The 14,993-nt window shown below is 34.2% G+C and overlaps 1 protein-coding gene across 9 annotated transcripts in view; it reads right to left on the bottom strand.

The window, feature by feature from the left end:
* Positions 1–14,993, bottom strand: part of CNOT6L (CCR4-NOT transcription complex subunit 6 like) — a 141,559-nt gene that overhangs the window by 61,310 nt on the left and 65,256 nt on the right. For 5 of the 9 annotated variants that reach the window (XM_057546388.1, XM_057546389.1, XM_007165581.2 and 2 more), the window contains 3 exons: positions 6,601–6,722; positions 3,994–4,180; positions 2,569–2,654 (listed from right to left, as the gene is read on the bottom strand). In XM_057546388.1, the coding sequence (XP_057402371.1) occupies positions 2,569–2,654; positions 3,994–4,180; positions 6,601–6,712 (385 nt within the window). In that variant the 5' untranslated portion in view covers positions 6,713–6,722. Of the gene's footprint in view, positions 1–2,568; positions 2,655–3,993; positions 4,181–6,600; positions 6,723–11,818; positions 11,945–14,993 lie in introns of those variants that run through there. The other 4 variants (XM_057546387.1, XM_007165583.2, XM_007165584.2 and 1 more) reach the window with 2 other exon arrangements.

Here is a 14,993-nt window from a genome sequence, read left to right as displayed (position 1 = left end):
TTTTTATTATTTGGGGACATCAATGTTTAATGCCTGAGGGCAATTGTTTGGCCCATATGTCAGAGAAAGTATTGCTTTATACCTTAGGACATGAATTCTAAATTATTTAAAAATAACTATATGAGAATTGCTTTCACTTACACCTTTTCTTCCATAAAACTAATAGAGTTTGGATTTTTCTTTTAAGTGACTTAAAAGAACATTTCCAACTTCCTGGACTGGCCATGTTTGTAGTTTTTAAATTGGCCTTCCTATCCTAACTCTTCAAATACCCTACCCACCACACATACTCAAGTCTCAAAAGAGCATTTCTAAAAATTAACTTGTTGAGCCAGGAAGATCAAATTCATTATCAAAATTTCAGTATCTGTGTTTCAGAGGAAGACAGGAAATGTAAGAAAGGCACTCCTTTTTCTAGTTTCAAGACAAAATGGAATCTTAGAGGCAATCCATTTTCACTGTTTCTTTTAAATATATCAAAGTGCTATTTTAAGTGCTCCATTCTACTCCCTCCCCCTTTCTTTGGACCCAAAGTACCACTATGTGGTTATTAAAACGGATTAAGAAATTATTTCAAGTTTTACCTTCCTAAGAATATAAAGCTAGCATTCATTAGGAACATTTTATTCCTTCAATTCCTTCATAAAATCAATCCTGTTTTTACCACCTTTAAGTTTTGAAAGAAGGCAGGGACGGCTCTGGCTTTCTTTCACTTCTAAAAGGTCTTTGCTCTTCTGTACTGATCACCTGAACATAAAATAGCACTGCCAGAAAAACAGATTCTCACAGAAGAGGAAAGGCTGCAGATAGGTATTTATATTGAATTTAAATTGAAGTTTAATGAAAAGGAATTTATCCATAGGCACGGACAAAGCTAAGTTACAGCTGGTAAAGCAGAGCTGGCGCCTGATTTGAAAGTCTAAAGTGAGATTTTAACAAATGTGAATCATCAGTAGACAAGGGACACTAGAATCAAAGTCCAACCAAAGACAGTAGTTTGGAAGACTAACATTTTAACTAGTAAAACAGAATGAAGAACCCAGGAGATAAAGGATATTCAGAAAGATTCATTCAGTTGATACTAAGCATAAATTTTCTGAGAACATGTCTCTATATGAGATAACATGGAGTAGAGTTATGAAACAGTAAGATATATAATATTTGCTTTTCCAGGAAAGTTTTGTGGTATGAAGGGTAAGTCCAACTGGGTTCAATACCAAGGTATTCATTTGTCATTGACATGCTCTCCATCAAGATTAGGAGGAGGAAAGCAGCTGTTCTGATTGATGTTGAAAGTAAGAAACAATAGTTATCCTTGGAGACAAAAAATATACAATTTATTATAATCAGTATGAAAGTGTGAATTCTGAAATCTAAGATTTATAAAAAATGACAACCATTCCATACTTTTTAATAGAAACGAACAGACCTGCCCCCATTCCAACTCTAGCTGGATGGCTGTTTCAGCTACATTTACAAGAATAAGATTTAGCACATAGAGAATAAGGTGAAATGTCCCAACAGTTAAATTTCAAATGCCTTGGGTTAATTCTCAAGAAAATACTTTAGATAAAAAGTATTCCCCGTATGTCTACTTCATACACGATAAAAAGCATCAGCAAATTCCTACAAAGAACCTAAAATCACAAGTTAGACCATTCATATAATTATCCAACTTACGAAGGGTTAACTGTATAAGGAAGCCTAACACCACTTTTGTCATTTCAACAAATAATGTCAGCAATCTTACCACTCTTATTCAAGCTTCTTTCTTAATGCTCCATTATATGACTTAAGCAAACGCAAACAGAACACGTTCATGAGACTCAGTAGTCTTTGAAGAAGGAAAATAAAACATATGAAAGTGTATACTTTATAAGGCTTTGATTAATGTTCACTCCTCATTAGCACAGAAAATGTTTAACCAATACAGTAAATCTGTATTTAGTCCTCTGCATTCAAAATAAACCCTTCTTCCTATGCTATGATATAAGAGAAAAATATACAAATCTCAGTATTTATGTGATTTGAGTATGACTTTCATTCCAAACTGAGATGGTATCATGAGAGGAACATGCATTTTGGATTAATACACTATTTACAATAATTACACTTATTAGATATAGCTCATTTTTACTGTAATGTTTTCCCTCTTATAAACCTAATATGCCAATGCTATCTACTCTATCAAAACCAGACATTCTGGCTGAGGTTAAAATTTATTATGTTACATCATTGTTTTTTAATTTTTTTTTTAAATGGGAAAGAAACTACAGTGCTGTTAATTTAAACTATCTCCTCCAAGAAATTTCAGTAAAATATAAAAACAAAACAAAGCAAAAAACCCCGAAATTTCCCCTGTTCAAGTTTGTTAAAATGATGGCAGCTTGTTGAAATCGTGAAGCTCAATTTGATACAGAAGAACCACTTTTCTTTCAAGAGGAATGTACAGTTACATTCTCAAAATTATACTAAAACCTGACCTAATTGTAACCAAAATGGTCTTTAAAAGGCTAAGAAAACCTCAATCCTGAGCGCTAATGCTATCATTTTTAAAAAATCACTCACCTTTCAAACCTAGAGTTTGTAGCTGGAAGAGCCGACCAAGTTCATAAGGCAAAACCCGTAACAGATTGTTATTTAAAAGCAATTCCCTGTTTTTTTAAAAAAAAAACAAAACAAAAAACTGTTTTAGTTTAATATATCAAACTTTATTAATACCTACAGTCGTTGTTCTTAACCTGCCTTCTAACATAACATGAGTGATGTCTACATTCAGGGTATATTTCTCTACATTCATCCAAAAATGTTGTAACTGCCACAATTATTAACAGTGTTTCTATGATTTACTCATTCTCTAGCACAGATTAAAGTTAAAGGTATAGGAACTGTATGTCATTCTCAGGCTAAATATGCTCCCTTTTCTCTCTCACCCAAAATGCCTCTCAGATGCAAATCAGAGTGACACATATTTTATGGATCCAAAGACAGCAGATATCCTTGAACCTAGTCTCATTCATAGAAAAAAGTAACCTTTTTAAAATAAACTTCAGGATTTAACTATAGTAGCCAATTCCCTGTATCAATTTTTATAACAATACAACTATTATCACTTCAAGATACAACAATCATTGACACAGAATAGAAACATTAAAAATAAAGCATAGGTTAGCATAAATAGGATAGCACAGGTAAGATCTGATTTATGATTGTGAAATTTTGGGCAGACTACAGAAAAAATAAACAGCCCCTGTAATTAATTAATGACCAAAAGGTATAAAATAAATGACTAAAAAGTATAAAAAACAACAAAAACACACAGTAAGGGGATGGCAAAAAACAAGATTTTTAAATGATATTAAATATTTAATTTTAAACATGTGATAGCAATTTTTTAACATTACTATTCAGCAGATAAGGAAGAAAAGCAATCCTTGTTTTCATTGGGAACATTTATACAAGGTCTCAAGATTCCTATAAAATTTTCTCCTATGAAGAAATTCTTAAAGAATCCTGAAAGACTAGAAATAAATCCATTTATTATCAGGTTTTAAGATTTCCTTAAGGAGTTGTAATATACAAGTATACCTTGCCTTATAAAATAGATATGTTCCTAAAAGCTTTACTTATAAGCAAATCATTTTCCCAATTATTTCTCATTAGTCTAGACTAGTCTAGCCCCAATTAATTCTGATGAGATTTGTCACTTGACTGTAAAGCGAGACTTAGGTATTTTAGCCCTATCCCACCTCAAGTCTGTCAAAAGAAATTGGTAATACAAGCACATTTCTAGCCAGAAACCTCCAAATTTAAAGGAAGAAAGGAAAAGAAGCGTTCAATGGAGCCCAACTCAAGCACTCTGCTTAGACAATTTATATCATTTAACCTTCATATACATATGGAAATCCTACTGTAACATGAGTAACCTCCCATAATATTCTTATTTGGTAAATTTAGAATTTTATACAGTGAGTCACATTTATATTTCCTCACCTGAGAGACACCATGTTTCCTAGTTCTGCTGGTAAACTTCTGAGTTTATTGGATGACAGATCCAGGTAAACCAGATTATGAAGCTTGGCAATATCAGGTGGAATGCGACTAAGGTAATTGTCATTTAGGTGCAGTGCTGTCAAGTGTGTCAGTGACCAAAGTGATGTACTTAAGCTCCGCACTCTACCTAAAAGGCAAAATATTGATGCATTAAACTTCTAGGCCCAAGACAAAGACTGAACTACAAGGACTAAAAAGTGGGAGAAGAGCCCACAAATACATACAGATATTGTGACTCTGGCATTTTAATTTTGTATTTAATGCTACTTGATTGCTTCCAAACACACCTGGTCCTTCTTTAATTTCATGCCACTTTTCCCTGACAACCATTCTTTCTCATGAATCTTCCATGTATTAAATAAGATGTGGCATAATGAGGAGACCCTTGGAGTCAGGGTGATCACATGGTCTCAAGGAGAAAGCGTGGGGCTGAATTGAGCTTTTGCAGTAGAACAGTCCTGAATTTTTTTTCTTTAAGTTATGATCCTCACAAAAGCACTTCTCACATACTTCGTGAAAATTAATAGTGCAAGGTTTATCTATATCTAGGGCCTGAATTAGTCTACAAACTTTAAATAGAGTAACTGCTATGATTTAGAACCAACCTTAGATTAGCCACCAGGAAAACCATTTTACTCCCAAAGGAGACATCTTCCCCAGCCTTCTCATATTTCAATTATACATTAATAACTCTGGTTTAAGATTCTGCATTTAAATGCAACATACTCAAGGAAATAGTCACTCATTAAGCTTTACCTATCAGTCAGCATCTGACAGCTATGGTAGAACATGTACTGGAAAAAGAAGACTTGGTTCACAGTCCTGATTTTTACCATTTATTAGCCATATAAGCCTAAGCAAATCACATAGTTTCAGCTTCTGTAAAATGGGATGTTATCTTAACAATAAACTTATATGAAGAGACTCTGAAAACTTTACCAAAGTAAAATGCTAACAGATATTGATTAAAAGAGCAGTGGAAGGTAGAGAGGGCAAAAAGTCTCAATAGGGAAATGTTATTTTTCATATGGCTATCAAGCAGTAGACTCGAACTTAGATCTTCTGTTCAGGGTTCACAGGTTCCTTCATGCTGTCTATAATCAGGCTTAAAGTGCCAATTAGGATTTTGCATTTTAATGGGAAACAAAGTTTTCAATTGAAAAGAGGCTCTAGTAAAAAAGAAACTTAGTTTTACCCAGGGTTTAACCAAGTGGTTCTCAACCAGGGGCAATACTGCTCCCCAAGGGGCTTTAGCAATCTGGAGACATTTTTCATTGTCAAAACTAGAGGGGTGCTACTGGCATCTAGTGGGTAGAGGCCAGGAATGCTGCTAAACATCTGACATGCACACAACCACTCCCAACCACAAAGAACTGTCCAGCCCTAAGTGTCAATAGTGCCAAGTTGAGAAACCCTGGGTTAACCTAATAGGATTTGCTCATATTCATTTTTTTTTTAAATTATCAATCACCTAACCACCACCTTTTAGCTAAAGATACAGGTAATTCTTGCTATTGACACAATATGGGTTTAACTCTTCCAAATGAAAGCTTACTGGGGAAAAAATTACACTCTAAATATAATCTGTATTGTATCAATTCATAAAAGAAAAACTGTACTTATATTTTATTTTTAATAAACTTTTAAGTTTGTGATAATTTTAGATTTACAGAAAAGCTACCAAGATAATACAATTCCTATATCCCCCTCATCCAGTTGCCCCTAGTACCAGCATCTTATATTACCATGGTACATTTGTCAAAACTAGGAAACCAAGATTGGTACGTAGTGTCAATATTAACTAATTTATAGAGTTTATTTGACTTCACCAGTTTTTACACCTTTTTGTTCGAAGATAACTAATTTATAGACTTTATTTGAATTTCACCAGTTTTTACACCTTTTTGTTCAAGGATCTGGAGGATCATATTTTTTGCATTTAGTCATCATGTCTCCTTAGTCTTCTCTCATCTGTGACAGTTTCTCAGTCTTTCCTTGTTTTTCATGACCTTGACAATTTTGAGGATTACTAGCTAAGAATTTTGTGGAATGTCCTTTGGTTTGTCTGATGTTTTTCTCACTATTAGACTGGTTATGAGTGTTTAGGAATCAGATTCTATTTTGACAACTCCTAAACATGTAATTTATAGAATAAACAGATAGCTTCTAGGTTTCCCATTCTACCAACAATGGGATGATAGGAGGATGGCAAAGATATCAATTTGCAAAAATGATTACTCTGCAATAGCCAAAACAAAATCTATTATATCAAAGAACCTCGTTTTACATAGAAACTGAACTCCCAATGCCTTCAATTTTAGATGCCAACTGTGGCCCCCAGTATTAATCTCAAAAGAAAGAATGGGAACAAAGATATTTAGTCACAGATAAATCAGTAAGTTAAACACTAGTGCTTCAGCATCTTGTATTTTCTCAATTAATTCATCTAATTAAAAATGTACAGCAAAGAAATAAGTATAACACTCAACTCTTGTTCATCATTGCTATTATAAATAGCCCAGATTAAATGTTTCAGATTCCACTCACCCGAGATTTCTAATTCTGCCCAGTGAGATTTTTTCCCATTGGCTACCTCCTCTGCTGACATGATGGTATAAATTCTGCGAGGATCTGGAGGATCATATTTTTCCTTTGGCATCCCTATTAGTCTGTAAGGGAAAAAAAAAATCAACAATTATAATCTAATAGAAAAAAAGAGAGAAAGAAAAATGAGATGGTAAGTTTTCTTCTTCTCCCCCCTTGCCAGGCTACTACTAAATCCTCACTAGAAGGAAAACACATCTAAAGTATGCTAGGCTATTGCAGGTACTCAGTAATAGACGCCTCAGGAAAAATGCAAAGAAGCAGGGACACTGGACTTCACAGAAAACATGGTGGTTGCTTCCCAAACATCCATTGCACCCTTTCCCCTTCATTTAGCTGCCTTGCTTCCCAAGACAGACTGACCCTATGCAAGTTTCCTGAATGGACTCTGACTGGCCTAAGAGAATCAGAGTAATCTTATCCTCCTTGTCTCAGTGATATTCAGATATTCCATATCTAAGACAATTAGCACATGACATTCCCCTTGTCACAGAGATTAGTTCAGAAATATCTAATAATCACTAGGCTTAAGACTCATTTTATGTTTATGGGAGGAGCAGGCTTCTCTCTCCTGCTGGTCATAAATGAAAAAGAATATAGCACAGCTATTGTTGGCGATCATCCAACTGTAAGGGAAGCCAGCCGTAGCAGTCAGAGATGAGAAAATAGAGAAACAAAGCCAGAGTCCTCACCAAACCACACCTGTAGCACTCTCAAATACTGGGCTTTTTGGATACACAAGTCAATCTATTTTACTTATTGTTTAAACTACTAGTTTATGTTTAAACTACTGCTACTTGCAATCAAAAGCATCTAATTAAGATTATCATGTATCTTGGTTTGCATGGACCAGTCTTGGTTTATATCTGTTATTCTTAGGTAATTATTGATATCACTTCTTCACTCCCAAAAGTGTCCAATTTGGATAATGAGTTACATGGCCACCTTAATTGAAACTAATATTATACAGTTCTATTCAGTTAACTGCCAAAATAATCACTGAACAATCATCAGTGATGACCAGCTAGACATAAACTCCTCAAGAATGCAATGTATGAATCAGATGACAAACGGCCATAAAAGTAATCATTCAAGAGGTCTAATACAAGAGTTACTGCTCAGTAATTGGCAGAAAATGAAATCCCATTCAGATCTAACAAGAATAGCAAATTACAAAATCCTGAACCTAATTAAACTCCTGCATGCTATCAGTAAATATCCGCATAGTAGTCATAGTTGGTTCTTTGTTCATATTTTAACACACAGAGACATACATACACACACCAAAACCAACTGCCTAAAACTGGGAGTGTTTCTAAGCAGTTTAGAAGTTCTATCTCAATGGAAGAGTTACTTTCAGATGGTCTGAAATTTGTTACATAAAGAGAACAAAGAAAAATAGGAAGTATTCTATCATGTATCAAGGAATCAAAGCTAGAAAAGAATACAATCAAAATTTCCCATACCATAATTTGTCCTCATATTGTGGAAGGAAAAACAGTCATTCCTTCCTATTTACTAAAAGGGGCAAAGAGAAAGTTTTCCAGATTTTTTCATCTGTTAACAGTAATTAGCTTCCAAATTTCCAGGTTAAGCTCTTCTGCTCTAACCTTATCACACAACTGGGTGATACGGAAACATATTTTATTTTCCATAAATGTCCCGGATCTTCACACAGCACAAAGAGTATGATCATTTTCCTCAGGGGAAAAATTTGAGTTTTACCACTTTTGGCCTATGTAAAGTATTTCTGAATATAAAATTTTTAGGTAACAAGGTTTTCAGAATTTCTACTATGCACCATAAGGTACATGTGTCTCTGTGGGTACTCCTGCATACTAATATAAGATTCTACAAAAACACAAGTTAAGCAAAACCAAATCAAACAGATTCAGATCCAAAGACATGCTACAAATCCATCATCTACAATGAGGATGGATAAAAAAACTAAGACTCGGGCTTCCCTGGTGGCGCAGTGGTTGAGAGTCCGCCTGCCAATGCAGGGAACACGGGTTCGAGCCCTGGCCTGGGAAGATCCCACATGCCGCGGAGCAACTAGGCCCGTGAGCCACAGCTACTGAGCCTGCGCGTCTGGAGCCTGTGCTCCGCAACAAGAGAGGCCGCGACAGTGAGAGGCCCGCGCGCCGCGATGAAGAGTGGCCCCCGCTCGCCACAACTAGAGAAAGCCCTCGCACAGAAACGAAGACCCAACACAGCCATAAATAAATAAATAAATAAATAAATAAATAAATAAATAAATAAAATTAAAAAAAAAAAAAAAAAACTAAGACTGTGACATTTGCAAAAACATGTTTCATTAATTTTAAATCATTTTTATAAAATATAGTGCATAGGTCAACTTAATTTGGCAGTTTTAATCATGGCTCCCACTAGACGGTGTGTTATTTAAGGGGACAATGAGTTGTTTCTGTGTGGAGGCATATCCTTTTTATAACTCTATACAGTTCCTACCACATAGTAGGCACTGAATATGTATTTGTGGAATGATCATATATGCTTTATAATCCTAAAAACTACCATCTTCCTCTCACCTTTCCCAATTAACAGTCAATGCTCTTCTAAAAATTAATCTCATGAAATGGTCATTAATCCACATGCTCAATTGCCTTAAATATTTATAAAATCTAGATAGGAGATTAATAATCATCATCTCTTCTGGCCCACTAATGCTAATCTCTAAAACAGCTACTATATAAGAACTATATTTCTTTTTTTTTAATTTTTCATAAGTCTCCATCTTTGTAAGTCCAACAAAATTTATAAAATCTATTCCTGCAAAACATATCCATAAAATGTTTACCAGTGTCTATAATATGTAAAAACCAAAGTAATATTAATACTGTTATATTAGGGGTCAAAGGTCTCCTTTGGATTTGATTAGGAAGTCAATAAAAATACAAGTCACTTAATCCTTCAAAATGAAACTAAATTTGAAGCTAAAACATTTTTCATTTGCACTAACTAAGTAATTTAGTAGAGTCTATAGATCTGGTGATCACTACTGTCCCAAACATCAGGTTTTTAAAAACATGCTACTAAAAACTTAGCTCAAATTTAGGAAACTGGTATTATTGAATACTCCTATTCAGCTTTATCTTCCCTCTCAGTTCCTCAGCATCAACCTTCCATCCTGGAGACATACCACAAAAACCTATTTCAAAGTAACTTAATATATAAAATAATAATTCAAATGTAATTTAAATCTCTAAATGTGACACTGTTAATGTGCTTTCTCAACAGTCTTAAGATATAGGTCAGTCCAAGGCTTAAATACTGGATTGACACTTTTCATCCAAAAAAGAGAAATGTTTTATTTTGTAAAGCCTAGCAGCTAATTTCCTTTTCCTATCTTCTTTATCAAATTGATGAAGAGGCAGGTTTTTAAATCGTTTTTTCCAAGAGTTTCTAATTTCTGCAATATCTTACATCAGTTCCCAAAGGATCCTCCCATTATATCAACCTAATTTATATTGGGGATCCTGATCACGTAACAAAGTAAACTAAAAGCCCCTTCACAACACAGCCTTTTTAACTTCCAGTCCTCAAACCCCATTTTGACACTATGAAAAATACTCCACATAGCTCCCCAAATACTAACTACATAAGCTTCTTTGAACCTACCACCCTCTCTACTCCATTCCTTGAATCTCATTTTATCACCAACGCAGCCCCCTCAGATTCTAGGGCAAAATTTCTGAGAGCAACCGTCAGTCCTGGAAAAACAACCTGATTATCTCCTACTTCTTCATTTCTATGAACTATCCTGAAAGTAAACAAGTCTTAATCTCTGTCACTGAAGGATGATTAATTACTACATATAGTGAAGATTTTCATTAGTTTAGTTCTCAGTCTTATGTATAATTAAGCAAAAACTTCAAGTAAACCTGTAAAATACTGACTTCATGGAAAATGTATTCCAATCTTTTTTTAGCTGCAAAGCAACACTGTATGTAACACTAGGGCTACTTTGCCTTAAAAAATTTACCTTGGAGTTTCCAACTGTAAATAAAATACAAGATACCTACATAGCATTGTGTTCAGTGAATAGCATGTTACAAAATATATATATGAGTTACGCCCAAATACACTATTGCCAAGGAATCCCAAATCTCAGGTTTTATATCTGGGGCTAGGAAAATAATGCAAAATAACTCCTCCCTGCCCCATCCCTGAATAATAATAATCTGAGCCAAAGCAGAGCAAACTGTTAAAGGCCAGAACTAAACTTCTGCTAATTTTGGTCATCTGAAGCATCTTATTAAAAAAACAGCGGGCTCTATAGTACATATAGAGATGTTAAGTCCTTAATGGTGTTAAACCACAGCTTTCCTCCCACCACCTTCTCTAGATTTAAGATCATTTTATCTCAGTCTATAGTTCAGCACAATTAATACTATTTCATTTAGAACTTAGAATAAGAAAGAGAGAATGCTACAACCACCGAAGAGTGCTTCATAACGAACCACAGACTTCTAACTCAATGAATCCAAACCTAAAGTACAAGCCAGTAGACATGCACTTATATCCATAGAAATATTAAGTGATCGTCTCAACAGTAGTTTGCAAAGCAATCTTAGGCAGAGATGCAGACTTCCCAAAGTTGAAAGAAGACAAAATTAAGCCTACATTAGATATTTCTGCTTACATTTTGGAGTAAGATGTAGTGACTTATTACACTTTACATATTCTCAGATAAATCTGTCTTCTATCAGCATTTATTTCCAAAGGTTATGGAACACATTGTTTGTTATTTATTGAATACCCACCTTGACTAACATCCATCCTTCCCAACTGTTCTTAATCATTAAGACCATTTTCCTTTCTGAGAAAATATGTCTAAGTTTACCTTTTTTAATAAAGCAAAATAACCCTTGCACTACAGCATTTCTGAAGTTTCTATTTCCTCATCAATATCTATTTTTAGCTATACACAAGTATTAATCATTACAACTGTCATACAAAATCCATACCTTCCCTAAGTGAGCTCAAGAGCTGATACTAAAAAACAGCACCTAGCAAATCACACTGCATATAGTAGAATCATACTGATAAAAATAAAGATTGATGGCAATCACAAGAGCTGAGAAGACACCCTGAGATAAATAACAATTTCATCCACATTTCCACTCCTCTTCTATACCAAGGGCCTCTGGATGGCATTTGTCTTCAATGAGATAGTCAACTCAAGTCCGTAGATGATGATAATGCAAACGTTCAGAAAGAATCCATTCAAAGTTTTCATGATATCTCCCAATCTGTCACCATTCTAAACAAAAACAAAGCAAAACAAAATCCGTGTTTTACAATGGTAAAGCCACCCATCATTATGGAAAAAATAACCTTCAGACTTCTGGAATTTCATGTTTCTGATCAGTTTAACATTTATTCAAACATTTACTGCAGGAGTACTAATTATAATGTATTATACCAAGCACTAGGACTTCGACAGTGAACAAGATGAACAGCATAATTGCCCTCAGGTAGCTTACATCATTTTCATAGCACTACTTGAAAAATAAAGTTATAAAATATTCTACTTTCAAATACTTCTACGAAGAATTTGGCATTTCTTCTTGTTACTACTTTTTTCCCCTTTATCAGGTAATTGCCACTGCATAGGCATATATAACAATAAATCCCCTGAATGAAAATGAGATAATTGTAATGACTGTTATACTCCTTTATAAAGGTAATCCAAAGAAAACTTTAGGGTAATCCAGAAAGATAACTTCCGACTCCGTAAAAGGGGAAGTGTTAGGGTTAGTCTACTTGTCAGTTAAAGCACTATCACGAGGGAGAAAAAAGGCAGAAAGAATAAGAATGTAACTCCTTTTCTGCATATCTAGAAATTTTTTCCCATATGTGGGATACCAGAAAACAAGAGCAGCAGCAACATAAAACATAAATAAATACTAAAAGGAAAAATGAAGACCTGGAATTACAAATCTACCAAGCACTTCAAAGTTCCAAAATAATGCTATTATTGGACAAGTTTCATTTTATTTCACTAGCAATCAATTTAGACAACCAAAGCTTATGATTCTTGTCCTATCATTCCAAATTAGGTCTTAGTCTCTATCTAACAACCACTATGCTTTAATGTTTCTTGTATTTAATGCCTCCCACTTACCTAAAAACAGTGAATACAATCTATCTATCTTACAGAAAACAGGAGGTAATTAGACTAGATTAAAAATTTCAACATCAATTTTCTCAGGACTATGACTTCTTCCCCAAATCTCTATCTTTCCATTTTTTTGGTGTAGCCTGTGTTTTCTACTTCCTCTGGTATATACATTCTCATCTCTTTCAATGATGTCAAATTCCTATCCATCCTTCATGGTTTAAGTCATCTTCCATCTCTTCTTTAGAATATTTCCCCACCTAAAAATCAACAAGCTGATTCTCAAATTTATGTGGAAGGACCTAGAAGAGCCAAAACACTTTTGAGAAAGAAATATAAACTTGGATGTGCCCACTATCTGATGTCAAGCCTTACTAGAAAGCAATGATAATCCAGACAGTTTGGTACTAATGAAAAGACAGACACATATAGTTGAAAGAAATATAACTGAGAAACTAGAAATAGACCCACGTATATACAGTCAATAGATTTTCCATGAAGGCACAAAGGTAATTCAATAGAGAAAGGATAGATTTTTCAACAAATGGTGCTGGAACTACTGGACATCCATATGCAAAAATAAAGAAATAAGCATCAATCCACACCTTGCACCATACACAAAATTAACTTGCAAGGATCATAAGCTTACGTGCAAAAGCAAAACCTATAAAACTTATAAAAGAAAACATAAGAGAAAAATCTTTGTGACCCTGGATTAGGCAACTATTTCTTTGATAAAACACAAAAGCATGATCCATAAAAGAAAAATACTGATAAACTAGATTCCTTGAAAATTTAAAACATCTACTCTTGAAAGATGAATGAAAAGACATGCCCAGAGACTGAGAATAAATATATGCAAAACACTTACATGAAAAAGCACTCTGGAATATATAAAGAATTCTCAAAACAAAATTATAACAAAGTCTAATTTGTAAAAAGTGGCAAGAGATTTTAACAGATACTTCACCAAAGAAGATACATAGATAGAAAATAAGCACATGAAAAGATGCTCAACATTAGGCATTAGGGAAATGCAACTTAAAACCACAATGAGATATCACTACACAGCTATTAGAATGATTGCATTGAAAACTTACAATAGGACTGACAAGGAAAACACACACACGTGCACGCACACACACACACCCCATATCCTTGCATGTATGTTTACAAATATATACATATTTGTACATAAATACACACACACTCACAACCTCATATTTTACTGATGGGAAAGTACAATGGTACTGTCACTTCAGAAAACAGTTTCGTAATTTCTCATAAAGTTAAACATACACTTATAGAACCCAGCAATCCCATTCCTAGATATTTACCCAAGCAAAATTAAAACTACGTTCATACAAAAACCCATACATAAATGTTTTCAGCAAGTTCATTTATAGTCACCCCGAACTGGAAACAATACAAATATCCTTCAACTGATGAATAAACTGTGGAATAGCCCTACACTGAAATACTACTCAGCAATAAAAATGATTGAATTACTGACACACACAACATGGATGAATGTCAAATGCACTATGCTAAATTAAAGATGCCATACTTAAAATGCTATATACAGTAAACTTCAACATAATAAAGGCCACGTATGACAAGCTCACAACAGACACCCATACTCAATGGTGAAAACCTGAAAGCTTTTCTTCTGAGATCAGGAACAAGGCAAGGATGCCCACTCTTGCCACTTTCATTCAACATGGTACTGAAGTCCTAGCCAGAGCAATTAGGTAAGAAAATGAAATAAAAAGGGATCCAAATCAGAAAGGAAGTAAAACTGTTTGCAGATGACATGATATTATATGTAGAAAACCCAAAAAACATTAGAATAAATGAATTCAGTAAAGTTACAGGATACGAAATCAATACATAAAAATGTGTTGTGTTTCTATACACTAATAACAAGCTATCACAGAAATCAGGGAAACAATCCCATTAACATTTGCATCAAAAACAATAAAATACTTAGAAATAAATTTAACCATGATAAAAGACCTGTACCCTGCAAACTGTAAGACACTGATGAAAGAAAATAAAGACACAAAAAGACATCCCATCCTCATGGACTAGAAGAATTCAATGCAATCCCTATCAAAATTCCAATGCCGTTTTTCACAGAAATAGAACAAATAATCCTAAAATGTACATGGAACCACAAAAGATCAGAAGA

The sequence above is a fragment of the Balaenoptera acutorostrata genome, chromosome 5 (assembly GCF_949987535.1).
Source record: "Balaenoptera acutorostrata chromosome 5, mBalAcu1.1, whole genome shotgun sequence".
In the NCBI taxonomy this organism is placed as follows: Eukaryota; Metazoa; Chordata; class Mammalia; order Artiodactyla; family Balaenopteridae; genus Balaenoptera; species Balaenoptera acutorostrata.
The sequence above is the reverse complement of the archived record's forward strand: the minus strand, read 5'-3'. Positions and strand labels throughout refer to the sequence as shown.